The sequence below is a fragment of the Opisthocomus hoazin genome, chromosome 4 (genome assembly GCF_030867145.1).
Source record: "Opisthocomus hoazin isolate bOpiHoa1 chromosome 4, bOpiHoa1.hap1, whole genome shotgun sequence".
Taxonomy (NCBI): Eukaryota; Metazoa; Chordata; class Aves; order Opisthocomiformes; family Opisthocomidae; genus Opisthocomus; species Opisthocomus hoazin.
In genome coordinates, this window is record NC_134417.1 from 91,353,754 (window position 1) to 91,371,208 (window position 17,455).

The following is a 17,455-nucleotide window of genomic DNA, read 5'->3' on the forward strand; positions in this document are numbered from 1 at the left end:
GCCAGCTGACCAAGTAATAGCTTATCGTTTCTCCTACATACAAGCTACAGATAGTTTTTAAGTGTTACTTAGTTCTGCTCATTGCTGGTTTCCCCCTTGGCCGCTAGCCGGGTCATCGCCGCTGTCCTGAACAACAGTGGCACCCAGTGGAGGAGGTGCAGCCTGAACAGTTCGATTTTCAAAGGACACCCAAGCCACTACAGAAGCTGGACTTTGCATTCAGTCAGCATCCTGCATGTGCCCTCTTCAGGCATTCCAGCAAAAGGGGCCTGAATAAGGAAATTACCACTACGTAGCAGTGAAAGCTGCAATGCTGCTCTTTAACAGAAAGCTTTTCAAAACACGATTTCTATGACTTCTCATTTTTTTGTGCCAATAATAGCAAGTTAGAAAAAGCTCTGTGAGGAACGGAGATCACTGTGTACCCCAAAAGAGCACTATATTTATTTTAAGGGACATATAATTATCAATAACAATATTTTGCACCTTAGGTCTGACCCGTCTGACTACCAGAAGTCATTTGGTTCTTTCAATAGCTAAGACTGGTGGTAGTAATATTCGTATTTTACAGCTCATGAAACTGAAGGAGAGAGCAAGACACAGATCTTTCAGCACACATGCCATTCCACACGTTAGTGTTACCACGTCAAACCACTGCAAGGAACTTCCCTCTGCAAATCAGGCAATGAGACTTGTCATCAGGAGAGACATCGGCGTTTAGGAAACTGCACACACGAAACAGTGTCAGCTTAGACCCTTGCAGGTTTAGGCAGCGACTCTAAGTGTTGACTAAACCTATATGCAGGTGTCTAAATATCTGCAAAGCTTGGAGCCAAGTGGTTTCAGTGCTATTGCAAATTACTGCAAGCTCGACAGAGAACAAGTCTCTCCCAGCTGGAGAGCTGAATTTTGGTTCTTCCTATAGCAGAAGGCTTGTTATAGGAGTAGGAACGGAGGCAACCACAATGTGACTGAAATACAACTTTTTCACATAAAGCAGGTAAAAAGAAGTCACATGAATATTCCACTGCCAGGAGCTCACAACGAATCTGTCACCCTGCCTCTACTGTCACCAGCATCGAGCAAACACTGGAACCACCATAGTGAGAACACAAAGTTACTGGGCTTACCTGACAAAGCCAGTCTGTCCTCCTGTATTTTTTTCTGGAGTTGCTTTATTTCAAAATCTTTCTGTGTCAGCAGTTTGTATAGTCTGCAGTTCTCATCTCGGACCTCTCGAAGCTGATCCTGGAGCTGCTCGTTCTCAACCTCAAGCAACCTGTGAGAAAATAAACCATAACGGCAGATGTCACTGTAATGTGCTTCAAATAGATGCTTCCAGAAATAAGATAACAAAATGACTGTATGCTAGATGAGCTGAGCTTACCAGGAGTGAGTTTACTGAATTAAGTAGAATATCCTAAACCTCAGATGAGAACACCAGCTGATGATCTGATCTATTCAGTTAACTTAATACTTCTTCAAAAATTCTGCACTTCCTTGTGTTGTCTAAGGGCAAAACATCACAGAACAGGTATCTTTTCAGTGCTCTTGAGGTTACGGAACAGTCTCATCTCACTCAGTCTTACTTATCTGGTTCTTCAGAGGAAGCCAGGCAAGCTCTCCATTCAGCATCCGTGACATTCAGCCTTTACTTTCTGTGCTTATCGAAGCCAACAGAAGTCAAAAGAGCATCAACTACAAAAGCTGCTACTGAGGTTCTTTATTTAAAGATGTGTGCTCTATAGCAATTCACAAAAGACCAATGTCCTGTGTCCTCATCACAATTTCTTGGAACCCCACCAGGACGGACTGACATCAGTTTGTATTGTTAATGTTACTTTTTGGAATGCATTTAGAAAAAAAGAATATCAAAATGCCCTCTGAACAGGATGAAATGGCCTTGCTTCTCCTATTCTTCAGTACATTTAGTAACATTTATGGGTTTCATCTCTCTAAGACATCCAGAGAATTAATAACTTTAACCTCTTTGCTGTCCTTACATAATGATTCCTCCTAGCGTAAAATCTAGAAGCTAAGGCCTCGGGCTCAACTCGATTGTGGGCACTCAGGCGTCTATTTGAGACACCCCAGGATTATCTAATCCCTCTATGTGAGACCAGCATCCACGGCACAGGGTTCCTGGGAAAACTTCTGGGGCCCAGTCAGGGAATCGAGAGCATCCCAGACAGCACTTGCCACCCACGCACGGACATAGGAGCCAACCCCAAGAATTACTGAAATCCTCCAACTTTAGACATACCTTTTAGCCAGACCCCTCCAGACAGCAGCATTTCAGAATAGAAATGAACCTGTCTGCATTCCCCGGAGAGGAAACCAAATGTGGTGAGAGGCTGTACTGACCACTGCCTTCGGTAAATGTTTGTGGTAGAGACGCTGCTGGCTCAAGTCAGCCGTTCCCATTCTGCCTGCCTTGCAGATTCCTCTCCCCTCCCACCCGAGTTTCCCCATCTGAGTTTCAGGGTGGGCTCCCACTCCGTACCAAGACATGAGTGTCTCTCTGTGAGCAGCAACTCAAAACACACACAAAATACAAAGCAGGGCTGTAAACAGAGCTGCCTACAGACTAGCTACCACTGCAGGGTGACCTGAATCGCTCTCAGACTGCCACCAAGTGCAGCGATGAGGGGACTCAATTCGGTCACCCACACACAGGTGCCATTTGGGCTGCCCACCCGTCCCCCAGCCCCTGCTGCTGAAGGGTGCAGGTCTCCTATGTCTGATCTATCACTCCCATGCAGAATCATAGAATGGTCTGGGTTGGAAGGGAGGTCCATCCAGCCATCCAGCCCAACCCCCCTGCAATGAGCAGGGACATCTTCAACTGGATCAGGTTGCTCAGAGCCCTGTCCAGCCTGGCCTTGAATCTTTCCAGGCATGGGGCATCTCCCACCTCACTGGGAAACTTGTGCCACTCTTTCATCACCCTCATTGTGAAAAATCTCTTCTTTATATCCACTCAAAATCTACTCTCTTTTAGTTTAAATCTGTTACCCCTTGTCCTATCACAAAAGGCCCTGCTAAAACATTTGTCCCCATCTTTCATATAGGCCCCCTTTAAGTACTGGCAGGCTGCTCTAAGGTCTCCCCACAGCCTTCTCTTCTCCAGGCTGAACAGCCCCAACTCTCTCAGTCTTTCCTCCCAGCGGAGGTGCTCCAGCCCTCGGATCATTGCTGGGGCCTCCTCTGGCCCCGCTCCAACAAGTCCAGGTCTGTCCTGTGCTGAGGGCTCCAGAGCTGGACGCAGGACTCTCAAGGGGGTCTCACCAGAGCAGGGCAGAGGGGCAGAACCCCCTTCCTTGCCCTGCTGGCCACGCCTCTCTTGATGCAGCCCAGGATACGGTTGGCCTTCTGGGCTGTGAGCGCACATTGGTGGCTCATGTCCAGCTTTTCATGCCACAGCACCCCCAAGTCCTTCTCGGCAGGGCTGCTCTCAATCCCTTCATCCCCCAGCCTGTGTTGATACCAGGGGTTGCCCAGATCCAGGTGCAGGACCCTGCACTTGGCTTGTTGAACCTCACAAGGTTCACACGGGCCCACTTCTCGCGTGGAAGTTCCCGATACCCTGCCGCATCACAGATATCATCAGACACCTAAGCCAGCCAGATGGATTGACCCCTAGATTCTTATTATCTGCAGTGTGACCCAGAATGTCTACATTTTGGTGACTTCATCCGGAATAGTGTCCCACCCCTTTGTCCTGTAGAGCGATTGCTCCAGACTGCCACACAAGTAGGTTGCTTGGATGATCACAGGGATTTGGATAACGCCCAGTTGTTACAGTATGTACCTGTGAGTACAGACATATCCACAGCCAGGCAAGTCAGCTATCACAATAGTCACCTAAATCTTTTCTATTCAAAAGCTTTAGCATGCTTTTTGCTGCAACTGAACTTTGGAACTGAACTTTTAAATGCACGCTCCACACGTACATGTCAGAACAAATGACCCCTTAAAGCACTGCCATAAACAGTACAGTCAATTTATGACATGATTCACGATCCATAATTAAGAAATGTGCTTCTGTTTCAAAGCTGCAAATCAAAAGGAGATCAAAGGCAGCTGTTTACAAAGGAGAAAAAAGCAAGCAGCAATCTGAACAGAGAAAAGGCAAAACTAAGTTATTCCCACATGTGCCACTCATAGGATTGAGGAACAAAACTGTGCAGCTCTAATTAGAGACAGACGGACAAAGAGATTTTTAACAGTTAGGGAATTAACATGAAAAAAAAGGTACTAAGCTCTTAACACACTTGATCAGCGATGTCTTCCTCAGAGCTGACTTCCAAGTCTTGACAAAAAGCACTTACAGTAGGACGGACAGAAATCCCGACTGCACAGAGCTGGAGGCTCCTCTGAGAACCTTCTCCACCCCATCCCATCCCAGATTAACTCTACATGTTAGAGGGGAGGTAGCAGGCTCCACCCAATGGCTCAGCTATGGAAAGTCAGCCAAAAGAAACAGGCTGCAGAAAGGTAACCCTTTTCGCTCTAGTTCAAGGAAACAGAGCCAGGGGAAGCTTGTGAGCAATGGCTATGAATGAATTTCAGGTGTCTTTCCCAGCTCTTACAGATTCTCCATGTGATTGGGAGAATCACATAAACACACCAAACAGAACAGGAAGGATAATGTTACAGAAATAACAAAACAGAAAGACAGAAATGTCAGCTAAACACTTGCCTAAACAAAATTTGGGAGTAGGATGGGAGGAAGGAAAAACGAACTCCCAAGGGAGACTTCTGAGAGGAGAATGTTTTCCAAGCGCTGCTATAAACAACCCTGACGTGCTGAAATCACTGCCACTGCAGACCATATGGAGTCCTGTTATTCTGGAACAAGTTTCTAACATGTTGTCATGGGAATACTGCAAAGTGCATCCTGGTGAATCCCTTCCAGAAGTGAATCCTGCCCTGATATGATAGACTCACAACCACTCTGTTGCTGAACGCAGACATACATAAGGACAATCCAGATAAATCTACGATCCCTGCCATGTCATATGGGGACTTTTAACAGTCAGTGCCACTGAAAATAGGTATAAGGAATAGCTCTTGAATTACTCAGATCTAAACTACTGAGCCGTAAACAGCAGAGAACTTCTGGGACTCTCCTGTACTCTGCACCTCGGAGTATGCACACTGCATCAGGATGTGCTACGGGAGTGCCTAAGCCCCCCTCCTCCACCAGACAAATCCACATCCCAACTGTCGGAATCAGTCTCCCTATCCAGTAAAAAAAAAATTTAAAAAATCAGCTCTCCACAGTAATCTTTTATATAATACCAGAACAAAATGTTGAAGGGAAGAGGACAGCTGGCAGAGGCCAGATCAGAAGAAGCAAAACTTGGCAAATCAGACAGCCGTGGTGAGGGACCTACGCATGAAGAAGACAACGTATGATGCAACGGTGAGGGCATTAGTTTCCAGGCCAGCTCCCTGCTTCCACATAGACTTTGCAGCATGAACACCACATTCCCAGAAACACCTGAAAGTCTCAGTGGTTCACTCCCGGGTTCCCTCCATCTTCACAGAAGCTCTGCTGCAGCTTATGCCCTTGGGCGTTTAAGGAAGCAATCTACAGAAACCAGCTGAGCAGGGAGTTGCCCAGAGTCACACAGGGGGAAGATCAGCGTTTAGGGCCTAATAAACCTTGGTAAGTGACTTTAGATAAACTTTGGTAGAGGTGCCCTTCCCCACTCCGGATTCCGGGAGGACAAACTGTCTCCAAGGTATCTGCCTAACTGTGGTTTTCCACTTGTGATCTCCTGGCTTCGGCAGAGCTGCCTACTCCTCCTTCCTGCCACTGTATCACAGTACATCACCCCATCGTGGTGCCAACAAAACAGTTTGTGGGGCTAAAGCCGTAAACTGGCTCACTGAAATGACTGGAGATAAAAGTACCCTTGCCCCAGAAAGTGAATCCAGTTTCCGGCAAACAGCTGTATCAGCACAGCTGCAAGTGGGGAGCAGAAGCAGGAATTCTTTCAGCTGGCTTCACCACTAACACCGAGCAAATCCCTGAACAGCCAACACTGTAGTACCTGCAGACATCTTTGGGATGTGTCCAACTTCAGACCTGTTCTAGTTTGTAAAAAAAGAAAAGTATTAATTGGGTCAGAAGGAAGGACTGACTATATCCTAGGAGGAAGCTAAATGATCCGAGCTGGGGTTTCAAATCTCTGCTCCAGTAAACTGCATTGTGCACTCATCTCCAAAAACAACAGATCGAGGGAGATCCGCACCAGAATGTCCACTGTCCTGGTAATCCAGATACTACCCCAATAGGTGAGGTAAGACCCAAACCCCTGTCCCCAGTAAGATCTAAAATCCTACCTTGTATAATCCTGTCAAGTATCTTAACCAGAAGGCAGCTCCATGAGACCCTCCTGTATAGCTGGCTGTCTTCTGATCTACTAAATCAGGTTATATCTACAAGAAAGCTGGAGAAGGGCTTTTTACAAGGTCATGGAGTGATAGAACAAGGGATAATGGCTTTAAACTGAAAGAAGGCAGATTTAGATTAGATAGAAGGAAGAAACTCTTCACTCTGAGGGTGTTGAGGAACTGGAACAGGTTGCCCAGAGAAGCTGTGGCTGCCCCCTCCCTGGCAGTGTTCAAGGCCAGGTTGGATGGGGCTTTGAGCAGCCTGGTCTGGTGGAAGGGGTCCCAGCCCATGGCAGGAGTGTTGGAACAAGATGATCCATAAGGTCCCTTCCAACCCAAACCATTCTATAATTCTACGATAGCCAGGGAAACACTTTTCTGTGCTGCAGGCCTTTGGCTTGCACCCATTAGTTGCTTTTGCCCTATCTGTCTCTGGAAATTACTCATGCAGAGAACCTGTTTACAAGGCTAGGCAGGAACTAACCAACAGTTCCGAGGATGTCAGTGATCCTGAAGCACTGTATTTCGTCAGATAGTACCTAGCTGCCCCTAGCCTGTCACCATTAACCCCTCTGTCCTTCCGTGCTTCACTTGTGAAACACTGATAATAAAGAGCACATCACCATGCCCTGAGGATAAACACGTCAGGAACAGCGAGAGTCTTCTCAGGATAATGAAACCCCAATACATGCAGACAGAAAGTGCTCTGTTAACTTCACATGAGTTCCATAAGATCATACACAAAATACACTCCTGTGACTTCCTGAAGGAATGGTGCTGCTACACCTTTACCTTTTGCTGCCATCTTCATTGACAGGTTGTCCTGTTTTAGAGAGGTTTAGATCATTCGGGATTCCAAAAGTCTCCTTTGTGTTGCCATTATCACCCTTCTGACCGCTCTGCTTCTCCTTCTTCTTCTCCACTAGGTTTTGCAGCCGCCTTTGCTGTTGTTCTTCATAAACCTTAAACTGGCTTTTAAAACATTCGTTCACTTTCACGTCTGACTCCATTGTTTACTAAAAGCACAACAGGAAGAAAATAAAACACAACAGGGAGCAGAGATCAACATCACTTTGAGAAACATCCTCTTCTAGCAGCTGCTTCGCTGTTTTTCCTCACTGACCTCTGCACAGTCTCCCTGCCACCTCCTCCTCTCAGCCACCACGCTCCTCAGCCCTACCGCCTTGCTTCAAGTGCCTTTTTCCACAAACGGCTTTCAAACAATCTTCAGAAATGTTTTCGTGTCTTTCTCACTCCAGCATTCAAAAAGCAATGTTTTTAAATGTTTTCCAACAGATCTGTTTAAATAAACATTTTTACAGAAGAGCAAGTTGGGGTCAAATCCAAGCGAATGTGGCAGCCACTCCACACTGACTCAAGGGAGCACACAGGCTGTTTGCGGCCCATGTCCGTCCCGCCTTCCTTCCCACGCTTCCAAGAAAGGTGCAGAACCCCCCATTTTTGGGTTAACGTGGGACCGACAGAGGAAGAAAGTTCTCTGTTTATCCTAATGTTCCCTTTGGGCACTAGACACCAAGAGTCTCATGTCTTTCCCCAAATTTCGAAGCATTAAGCGATAGCATTAAAGCGATAATACCGCTAACTATTCAAATGTCTAGAGCTTTACTTAGTATGACTAAAGACGATCAGTTTTCTGACGTATTCCAGCCCTATCTCCTTCTGTTTGACATTTCCTGTCAGCAAAAAAACCTAGTGCACTTTTGGTCTAGGAAAAACAACCAGTTAAGAACTTGCCAAGGCACACCCTCCACTGAGTAACCAGCGCGGGCCCTTTCTCACACTAAGGAACAATCACCACGATAGCCACGTCCCTGTGTGTAATAAACGGGCAGAGACGCACCGCAAGCGGCACCACCTCCACGCCCGTCTCCGGACACCGTGGGCGCGGACAAGGTGCGTTGAGGATTGACAAAGGCGAAGAGTGGAGGCCGGTGTCTGCGCACAGCCCACGGGCCTCGTGGGTACAAGCGACGGCCCTCGGGCAACCTGCAGCCCTCCAGCCGACCTGGGTACTGACCCTAAAGCTGGGGTGGAGGGAACTGCCGCCGAGCTGCTGTGTGGGGAGACGGGGTTCCCTCTCTGCCCCGCCCAACGCCCGCCGTGGGCTGCGGCCTGACAGGGCCGCGCTGCCTCCCTCACTCTGGGGCCGGCGGCCCGCGACCACCCCCGCCTCCAGCCTACCGGAACCGCCTCCCCGACCCCGAGGGCAGCGGGAGGGACCCCCAGCCGCCCTCTCCCGCCGGCTGCCCGTCTCGGCAGGGCCCGGCCCGGCTGCTCCGGCTCCCGGCCAGGCCACGGCCCGACGCGGTTCCCATAGCAACGCCGGCCCGGCGCGCAGGGCAGGGCCGCGCATGCGCACAGCGCTGGATGTCGCCGCCGGGGGGGCAGGGCTGGCGCCCTTCCTCTCAGCCCGGCCGCCATGACAGCTCCCCTCAGCCGCTTCTTCCCGCCAGCGGGGCCTGCCCGGCCCTCAGGAAGCGCGGCCCCTCGGGGTTACGGCGGTGAGGGGAACGGAGCCGCGCCTTATCCCGCCCCACGCTGGGGAGGAGGAGGGCAGTTACAGGAAAAGGCGTGTGCGGCATGGAGAGGTGTCTCCTCACGCCCTCCCCACCTCCACCCCGGTGAGGGAGAACCAGCAGTCAAGGACAGCAGGATTGTAACGGCTGGGAATGGCCTTTTCTGTAGCATCGCACCCTCTCAGGTGAATTTTATTCACGTGTATAACTTCACCCCACCTTCCGCAGGAAGCTGCAGGTACAGGGGGAAGCCTCCCCCAACAAATCTAGAACCAAACATTTGTTATCTCCAGTGCTCACACATTTATTCATATTCTGTCGCCCACTGCTCTGTACACAGAGGTGCAGGATGTACCTTGCGGTATTTGTTAAAAAGAGACATCGTACTGTCACCATGGAATGTAAGCTAATTAGAGAAAATGAGGTTTTTACAAATTGGCTTTACTAACGCATTTATTTTTGTGACTGCTGTTGAAGATACAGGGGGTTCAACTGTAAAATAACGGGCAGTTTACAGAGAAGGGTTTTTACACCTCATCGAGGACGGTGGGGGCTTTTCAGATTTAAATGTTTTAGAATTTCTATAGGGAATGATACTGCAGAAATAAGAGCTCGATCATATACTTTAAAACCATTAGAACACCAAGGTTTAGTTTTCACGATACGTATTTTAGATGTTACATGTAAATGCTATTCAGAAGAACACTCTCAATAAAGTTACAGAATATTGTAATCCAAGAGTCTGAAAATCTGTAGTAAAAATAGGGACATATAAGACTTAAATAGCTGCAACACACCAAATACTTATCTCACACTTTAAATAACAAAAAAATAGATGTTTATATTTCTCTCAATATTTTAGAAGTCATTTAGTGCTACTGGAAGCTTCTAAATTACAAAGCTGAAGGCTGACAAATATACAAGACAGAAAGTGACAGGAGAGCATTCACAACGCCATCTTACAGCTGTGGCCTCCACGTTCTGCCCGAGGCCTAACAGAAGCTAGTTCAGACTTTGTGGGTTTGGGCAACGGCAGCAAAAGAAGTCTCCAATTTTTAGGACTGAGTTGACAGTCGAGGGGAGGCTAAAGGGATTGTGCTCTACCATAGCCCCTAAAAAACAGGATATGGTAGCGTCAATCCGAAAGAACCAGACCCTGATGCCCACCCCCCCAGCACGCAATCATTGAGGCTGCCAGCTTCAAGACAGCGTACCATACACAAAATAGATATAGGGTAATTCTCTAATGCCATGTACAACTCTTTCCCTCACAAACCCCTCGGTATGAGGCTTGTAGCTGCACTGCATGGGCCACCACCAGGAGAGAGGTTTCAGTCACAGTTCCATTACTCCTTGGGCTTCACCAGGTACTCCCGAAACATGGAATACAGCACACCTACAAGACAAATACAAGCACAGTTAGGAAACTGGGTTAAATAGGAAATACTGAGTTACAAAATCTGAACCGTAAGAGAGATTCTCAGCAACAGAAATAGTATTTCCCTTTCTCCTCTGCTGTATTATTTTTTTAATAGGAGTGATGAACACTACAAAATTCTTCATATCCAGAGAAACTGGATAGGAAAATACAATAGCCAATTCTAGTTTGCTCTGCAGCCAAAGCTAAACTTTTCTGTTGTACCTGCTGGGAGTACGGTATAGACAAACAGTGTGTCATGGGATACACACAGACAGCTGCAACAGACAAGACCTGGGATGCATAAATCACTCAGTATGTTCAGGGACACAATTCCAGCCTTGAAAACATAGATATATATAAAATGTATAATACCACAGTCTACACAAGCTGATTTTCCAAATTCAGAAACAGCAACATATTTACAAGGGAAAATACTAATGTCAGACAGGTGGTTTTTTTTTTATTTGCCTCTAATTTCAACATCTGCAGAACCTCACATATTTCCGACATCTAAAAGAAGTCAAAGCTTCGGCTCTCAAAGTTACTGCAGTTTAGTATTAAATACACGTAGTGAAACATCACGTTACTGTAGAAAGGCTGAGCAAACACCAGTAATAACCATAAACATCCTGAAATATAATGGCCTGGACACTTCCACCCTGAGGATGTTTCACGCACGCTGCGCTACCCACTCGGAAAAGAGATGCGAGAGGTTCCCCGTGGCTCAGCAGTTCCCTCCTGCTGGGTACCTACCACACGTTATCGCTCCCACGACGAAGCCCTGGGCTGCCACGCGCATGTGAATCAGGTGAAGCGACATTTTCATGTCGCCTCTGTGCTTCAATCTGTACAGCCCGTAGCCAACCACCATGGCAAAGCCAGCCATCCCTGCAAGGCAAGGCAAGCCTCCGTGTGAGTCAAGATCCAGGTCATCGAGAAGTATGAAGTGATGCACTCAAACACAATAACCTGGGAATGATCACTTTTTGATCTAATCACTCTGGTTTTGTGTAGATGGCAAGTCCTGGCCTGTCTACTCTTATTCCTCGAGTGCCACCTCATTCAATGCACAAGTCAGTGCAGAGAATCATAGAATCATTAAGGTTGGAAAAGACCTCTAAGATCATCAAGTCCAACTGTGAACCCAACACCACCATCCCTACTAAACCATATCCCGAAGTGCCACATCTACACGGTTTTTGAACACCTCCAGGGATGGTGACTCCACCACTGCCCTGGGCAGCCTCGTCCAATGCCTGACCACTCTTTCAGTCAAGAAATGTTTCCTAATATCCAGTCTGAACCTCCCCTGACACAACTTGAGGCCACTGCCTCTCGTCCTATCACCAGTTACTTGGAAAAGGAGAGCAACATCTGCCTCATTACAACCTCCTTTCAGGTAGTTGTAGAGAGCGAGAAGGTCTCCCCTCAGCATCCTCCTCCCCAGACTAAACAGCCCCAGTTCCTTCAGTCACTCCTCATCAGACTTGTCAGAAGAGCAAGAGATTTCCACGAGCGTTAAAATACCACAGCAGTAGCTCAAGGTGTCAGAGTTTCTTGGATATTTTTCAGAAAGCACACATGCTGCTTGCACCCTCTCTCCTGGACAGGAGCTCGCGCCCAGGAACACCGCGGGGCTGCAGCTGGGACACCCAGCGCGTGGCTGCACCCTGACGTACCCGCCGGCCTGCCGAGGTTGCTATTTTGGATATTGTCATGTTTCGCCGGCTTTCACTGGGACAGGACCGGTCACGTTACTTGTCCCGTGCTGTGGGGAGAGAGGATCAGCCAGGTCTGTCACGGGGCTGCAGTTCACTTTCAGTCCTTCAACAAATGCAGCCCCGGCTGTGCCAGCTCCAACCTGCGTACATCGATGCTCTCACAGCACACAGAGCAGCAATGCACAAAATTTCCCAATTCCATCCCCTTTATTCCATATTTAGAAGGATTATTTACACAGTTCAAAGGAGACCGCCAAGTTTTAAGTGTTGTGTGTCTTTTACTGTCTTTTACTCCCAGACAGCTTGAACAGGAGCATTACCAATTCCACCTGTGAAGCTGCAAACCCTTACATCACCGCTGCGTGATCCATGCGGTAGCTTCATTAAGTGCCAATTACGAATTTTAATGCCTTCAAACTAGCTCTGACGCAGTTCTGCCAACCTGCTGGGGAGAACCCAAAGTCGCGGAGTTCGTAGTACGCTCCAGCGAGCCGGAGCGCAAAGTCCCATGATCAGAGAAACCAGTGATGGATATCTGCCAGCAAGTGCTTGGAACAGCTCACCCCAAGTGACCTGACTCTCCATTTAAGTTGGCTGGGAAGCAAAACTTGTGTCAGAGGCTCCTGGTGGGAGGAAAGTTCTCGGGCTGAACACGGCTCGTCCTCTCTCCCCTCAGAGGCTGTTTCAGGGTCTCGGCAGAGAGGCCGAGAACTCAACGACCTCCTCATGCTGGGGTACCACAAAACCTACTAAGAAAATGCATTTTAAACCAAGGGATGGCAGCAGAGAAGGCTGAAATATTTTGCAGACGGGCTGTATTTTAGATACTCCTGGTTTGTGTTTTGTTAGCTTTAAAATCCCTTCACAGTGATCACACAGTTCCCAGTAACCGCACTCCAGATCGGGTGTAAAACACACTCCCTCCCACCTGACAGGATCACCTGAACACGTTTCTTAAGCTCACCTAAACAGTCTTTCACGGTTTGTTGGGGTTTTTTTTGTTTGTTTGGGTTTCTTTCTTTGTAATTGTAGGTTTCTATTTAAGATAACAAGCCTCATTGATTTCCCTGTTTCTCGCAGAACAAATAGCTTCCCCAGGCAGGAGGAGTGCTGCTGTCACCACACAGAAAGCCTACATGAGGAAGTAATTTCCAAGTAATTTCCTGTTCACAGGAAAACAGTGAGCAGTGATGGTGTTTACCATATTGATTGCCTGCGAAGAGAAAGATCTACGTAACCGCATTTCTTCGCCTATAAACTTACCGATGGGTACGAATGGCGTCTCTTTAAATTTTCGTAACAGCTTCGATGTCTGGCTGGTGTCAGTCTCATACTCGGGGAAAACAGGTTCCTGACCGGGTGACATGGTGGCTGCGAAGACAAAGAGTCTCTCTTCAGGTTTTAGAAACACCAGCTAAAAGAACTTTTAGAAAAAGGAAGTCCCTTGGATATTCCAGCAGTCACAAATGTCCACGCAGCGAGGCAGAAGCACAAGACCCGGACTCGAGCTGATGAGCTCTGTTTAAGTAAAGCCTTGGGAAGCAAGATCCTCGCATGTCAGGGCAGGAAAGAAGAAACAAGCAGCGAAGCAACAAATTTCTGCCCTCCGTTTTCACACCGCTGCAGATCCCAGTGGTCCCCCCACACGCAGCAAAAAGCCACTGAAAGCTTGGGTCGGTGCCTGCGTTCCCTTTTAGGACTTCCATCCCCTGCCACGCTGCTACGCATTCCCAGGCTGCTCCTTAATAGCTGCTCTGACCTCAGCAAAGCTCATTCCTCCCCGTTTGCTCCCTGCCAAGAACGGCCACCAAAGCCGGCAGCGAGCCGCTGCGGAAGGTCAGCCCTACCTGGCAGCTCGTCAGTCACTACTACGGCCTGCCCCACCTCATTTGCCACACTCCTGCTGGAGAACACAGCGTGTAAAATACACACGGTGTGTAAAACAGCATCGGCTGAGGAGCCGGAGCGAGTCTTGAGGCCCTTTGATAGGCACAGACTCAGGTCTGGAAGATGAGTAGAGTTTCCGTTTCCACGCTTGTGATTCCTCTCCACCATCATCACCCCACCACTGAGACCACCGCCGTGATCACCCCACCACTGAGACAACTGCCACAACTTGCCAGCGTGCCACGCTGTCCCTGTCACAGACCACAGCAAGCCCTGTTCCTCCTTCAGCACCCAGCATCATTCCTCAATTAGCATCTATTTCCGCCAGCTCAATTAGCTCAGCAACATCACTGAGGTCTCTGCTAGAAAGATCTCTACTGGTAGCATTCCAGTTTTGCTCTCAACATGTTCAGCAACAAAATACAGCTCAGCCTCACAGAATCACAGAATGGTCAGGGTTGAAAGGGACCTCCGGAGATCACCCAGTCCAACCCTCCTGCCGAAGCAGGGTCACCCAGAGCAGGCTGCACAGGACCTTGTCCAGGCGGGTCTTGAATATCTCCAGAAAAGGAGACTCCACAACCTCCCTGGGCAACCTGTTCCAGGGCTCCGTCACCCTCAGAGGGAAGAAGTTCTTCCTCATGTTCAGCTGGAACTTCGTCTGCTTCAGTCTGTGCTCGTTGCCCCTTGTCCTGTCGCTGGGCACCACTGGAAAGAGTCTGGCCCCATCCTCCTGACCCCCACCCTGCAGATATTTGTAGGCATTTATTAGGTCCCCTCTCAGCTGTCTCTTCTCCAGGCTGAACAAGACCAGCTCCTTCAGCCTTTCCTCGTAGGAGAGGTGCTCCAATCCCCTCATCATCCTCGTAGCCCTGCGCTGGACTCTCTCCAGTAGCTCCTCATCTTTCTTGAACTGGGGAGCCCAGCACTGGACACAGCACTGCAGATGGGGCCTCACTAGGGCAGAGCAGAGGGGGAGGAGACCCTCCCTCACCCTGCTGCCCACACTCCTCTGAATGCACCCCAGGAGACCATTGGCCTTCTGGGCAGCCAGGGCACGCTGCTGGCTCATGGTCACCCTGTCGTCCCTCAGCACTCCCAGTCCCTCTCCGCAGAGCTGCTCTCCAGCAGGTCATTCCCAGCCTGTACTGGCCAAACTCTTGGAATAAGCCAACGGGAACTTAATTTAAGCCCGGGCTCGTGGCTGCGTCCCCTGGTGAAGCAGCCTCCCGTGCACACCCAGTTCACCAGGCCAACTGCTTTCCACACCAAACACAGAAACCATTTTCTCTGCGGTCCGCAGCGCCTGGTCTCTCTGTGCCTGCTACAGCCACCCTGAACTGCTAAACCCAAGTTATATTTTAGCCTGGCTCATTCGGAGAGGGAAACGCGAGAGCACCCCATCACGTCACATCACTCGGGAGCGGCGTGGGCAGCCAGAGGTGAGATTCACACGAGAACAGGACAGCGAGAAGTAAAATCGATTTGTCAGAGGTTCCCGCGACCTTCAGCTCACGCAGAGGCCGGGGTGGCCGCGGGGCAGAGGAAGCCGGCCGCGACGCACGGCCCCGCTGCCCTGACCTTGCCGACACCTGCCCTACTCCAGGCCCAGGCCCCCCGCACCAGGCCCCTGCCCTACTCCAGGCCCAGGCCCCTCGCACCGGAGCCCTGCCCTACTCCAGGCCCAGGCCCCCGCACCCCACACCGGGCCCCCGCCCTACTCCAAGGCCCAGGGCCCTCACACCCCAGACTGGGCCCCTGCCCCACCCCAGGCCCAGGCCCTCCGCACCGGGGCCCTGCCCTACGCCAGGCCCAGACCCCCGCACCCCACACCGGGCCCCTGCCCTACTCCAGGCCCAGGCCCCTCGCACTGGAGCCCTGCCCTACTCCAGGCCCAGGGCCCCGCACCCTGCACCGGGCCCCTGCCCTACTCCAGGCCCAGGTCTCCGCACCCCACACCGGGCCCCTGCCCTACTCCAGGCCCAGGTCTCCGCACCCCACACCGGGCCCCTGCCCTACTCCAGGCCCAGGCCCTCGCACCCCACACCGGGCCCCCGCCTCCCCCAGGGCCTCTCCTCTCCTCTCCTCTCCTCTCCGGCCCCGGCCCCGGCCCCGGCCCCGGCCCCGGCCCCGGCCCCGGCCCCGGCCCCGGCCCCGGCCCCGGCCCCGGCCCCGGCCCTCACCACGCCGCGCTGCTGGCCCTCGCTTATTCCGATACCGGCCGGCGTCTGCCGCGCTTGGCTCCGCCTCCCGGCGTCTTATTGGCCGCCTTCGCCCCGCCCTCTCCGCCCCAGCCGCCCGCCAGAACCACAGCTCCCAGCGTGCCGCGCGACAAGCCCGCCCGCTGCCAGCCAATCCAGAGCGCGGGCGCTGACGGCGCGTCCTTATACGGGAGGGGAGGCGGGGCAGGCCGGGACGTCAACACCGGGGGCGGGGCGGGCGCTCTGCATTGCGGCCGGAGAGACGTCACGGGGGAGGAGGAGGTGGCGGCGGCGTTTGGACCGCCTTGCCGCTAGGTGGCGCTGTGCGGCGGGGGCAACTCCTGCCCGGCCCGCCCGCGGACCTGCGCGCCCTTGCCCGGCCCATCCCGGCGCTGATGGCGGTTCCCCGTCACCCCACCGCGGCTGGGCGGGAGCAGCTGGGTTTTGCACAACGCAGAGACCTTGGGTGGAGCTCGGCGACGTGTTTCACCCGGGAAGGCGGGGCTGTATGCCGTCGCTCTCGGGATGGGGGAGCAGGCGGGAGCTGTTCTGCGACTTCTCGCTTCAGAAGCTTCTCGTGGCGGTATAAAGCCACACTTTGGCGTCAAGCCGAAGCCCTTTAGCAGAGGGCAAAGCCAGAGCCCGGCTTTCCCTGGGTTTGATTTCCTCTTTCCTGCCAGTGAATTGACTTATTGACTGTTTTTTCCTGAACTTCAGCTTTCAGGCAGAGCTCCGTCCACCCCCGCTGTATGCCAGGCAGTGGATTTTGAAGCCCAAAGACAACCTAGAAACTACTCCTGACTTTAACCAAACCGAACTCTGCAGCAGGAGGAAAAATCCCTGGGATCCTGAAGATGCGTGAAACCCTCCCCTAAACCCAGGGGCGGCTCATCACATCAAAACAGCAAAGAAAAGTCCTTTTCTCCAAAATCCCTGCCTGGTTTTGCAGTGCTGCGGTGCGTTGCTCCTGACTCCCTGTCTCTGAGCACGAGGGGAAGCGGAGCTGCAGCTCCTGCAGGGCCGCTCCACAGCTGACACACGGCATCGGCAGCGTAAAAGAAATTGTTGGTGCCGCTGTGTCTCTCTAAATGTGCTTCCCATTATGAGTAATCTGGTTACTTTAATTGCCGAAGCCATTAGGGCTCTGCAGTGTCTGAAAGAAAAAAAAAAGTATCTGTGCAATTACCAGCTCCCAAATTGAGTTAAAATCTTGTGATAAATTACAGTGAAGGCTACATTCTCCAGTGACTCTCAGAGGCACAGTTAATTCCCTGCAGCTCTGCA

At 50.9% G+C, this 17,455-nt stretch overlaps 2 protein-coding genes across 4 annotated transcripts in view; both read right to left on the reverse strand.

Moving 5' to 3' along the window:
* CCDC13 (coiled-coil domain containing 13) overlaps nt 1–8,728 on the reverse strand; it is a 33,740-nt gene extending 25,012 nt beyond the window's left edge. For 2 of the 3 annotated variants that reach the window (XM_075419898.1, XM_075419896.1), the window contains exons 1-3: nt 8,267–8,414; nt 7,198–7,421; nt 1,131–1,279 (exon numbers count right to left, since the gene is read on the reverse strand). In XM_075419898.1, the coding sequence (XP_075276013.1) occupies nt 1,131–1,279; nt 7,198–7,415 (367 nt within the window). In that variant the 5' untranslated portion in view covers nt 7,416–7,421; nt 8,267–8,414. Of the gene's footprint in view, nt 1–1,130; nt 1,280–7,197; nt 7,422–8,266; nt 8,415–8,607 lie in introns of those variants that run through there. The other variant, XM_075419897.1, reaches the window with a different exon arrangement.
* Nucleotides 8,729–9,377: 649 nt separating this feature from the next.
* On the reverse strand, nt 9,378–16,234 carry HIGD1A (HIG1 hypoxia inducible domain family member 1A). The gene is made up of 4 exons (XM_075419899.1): nt 16,154–16,234; nt 13,347–13,454; nt 11,116–11,250; nt 9,378–10,338 (listed from the first exon to the last, which is right to left on the reverse strand). The coding sequence occupies exons 2-4, from the start codon at nt 13,447–13,449 to the stop codon at nt 10,289–10,291; spliced, it is 288 nt and encodes a 95-aa protein (XP_075276014.1). The 5' UTR covers nt 13,450–13,454; nt 16,154–16,234; the 3' UTR covers nt 9,378–10,288.
* Nucleotides 16,235–17,455: the final 1,221 nt, after the last annotated feature.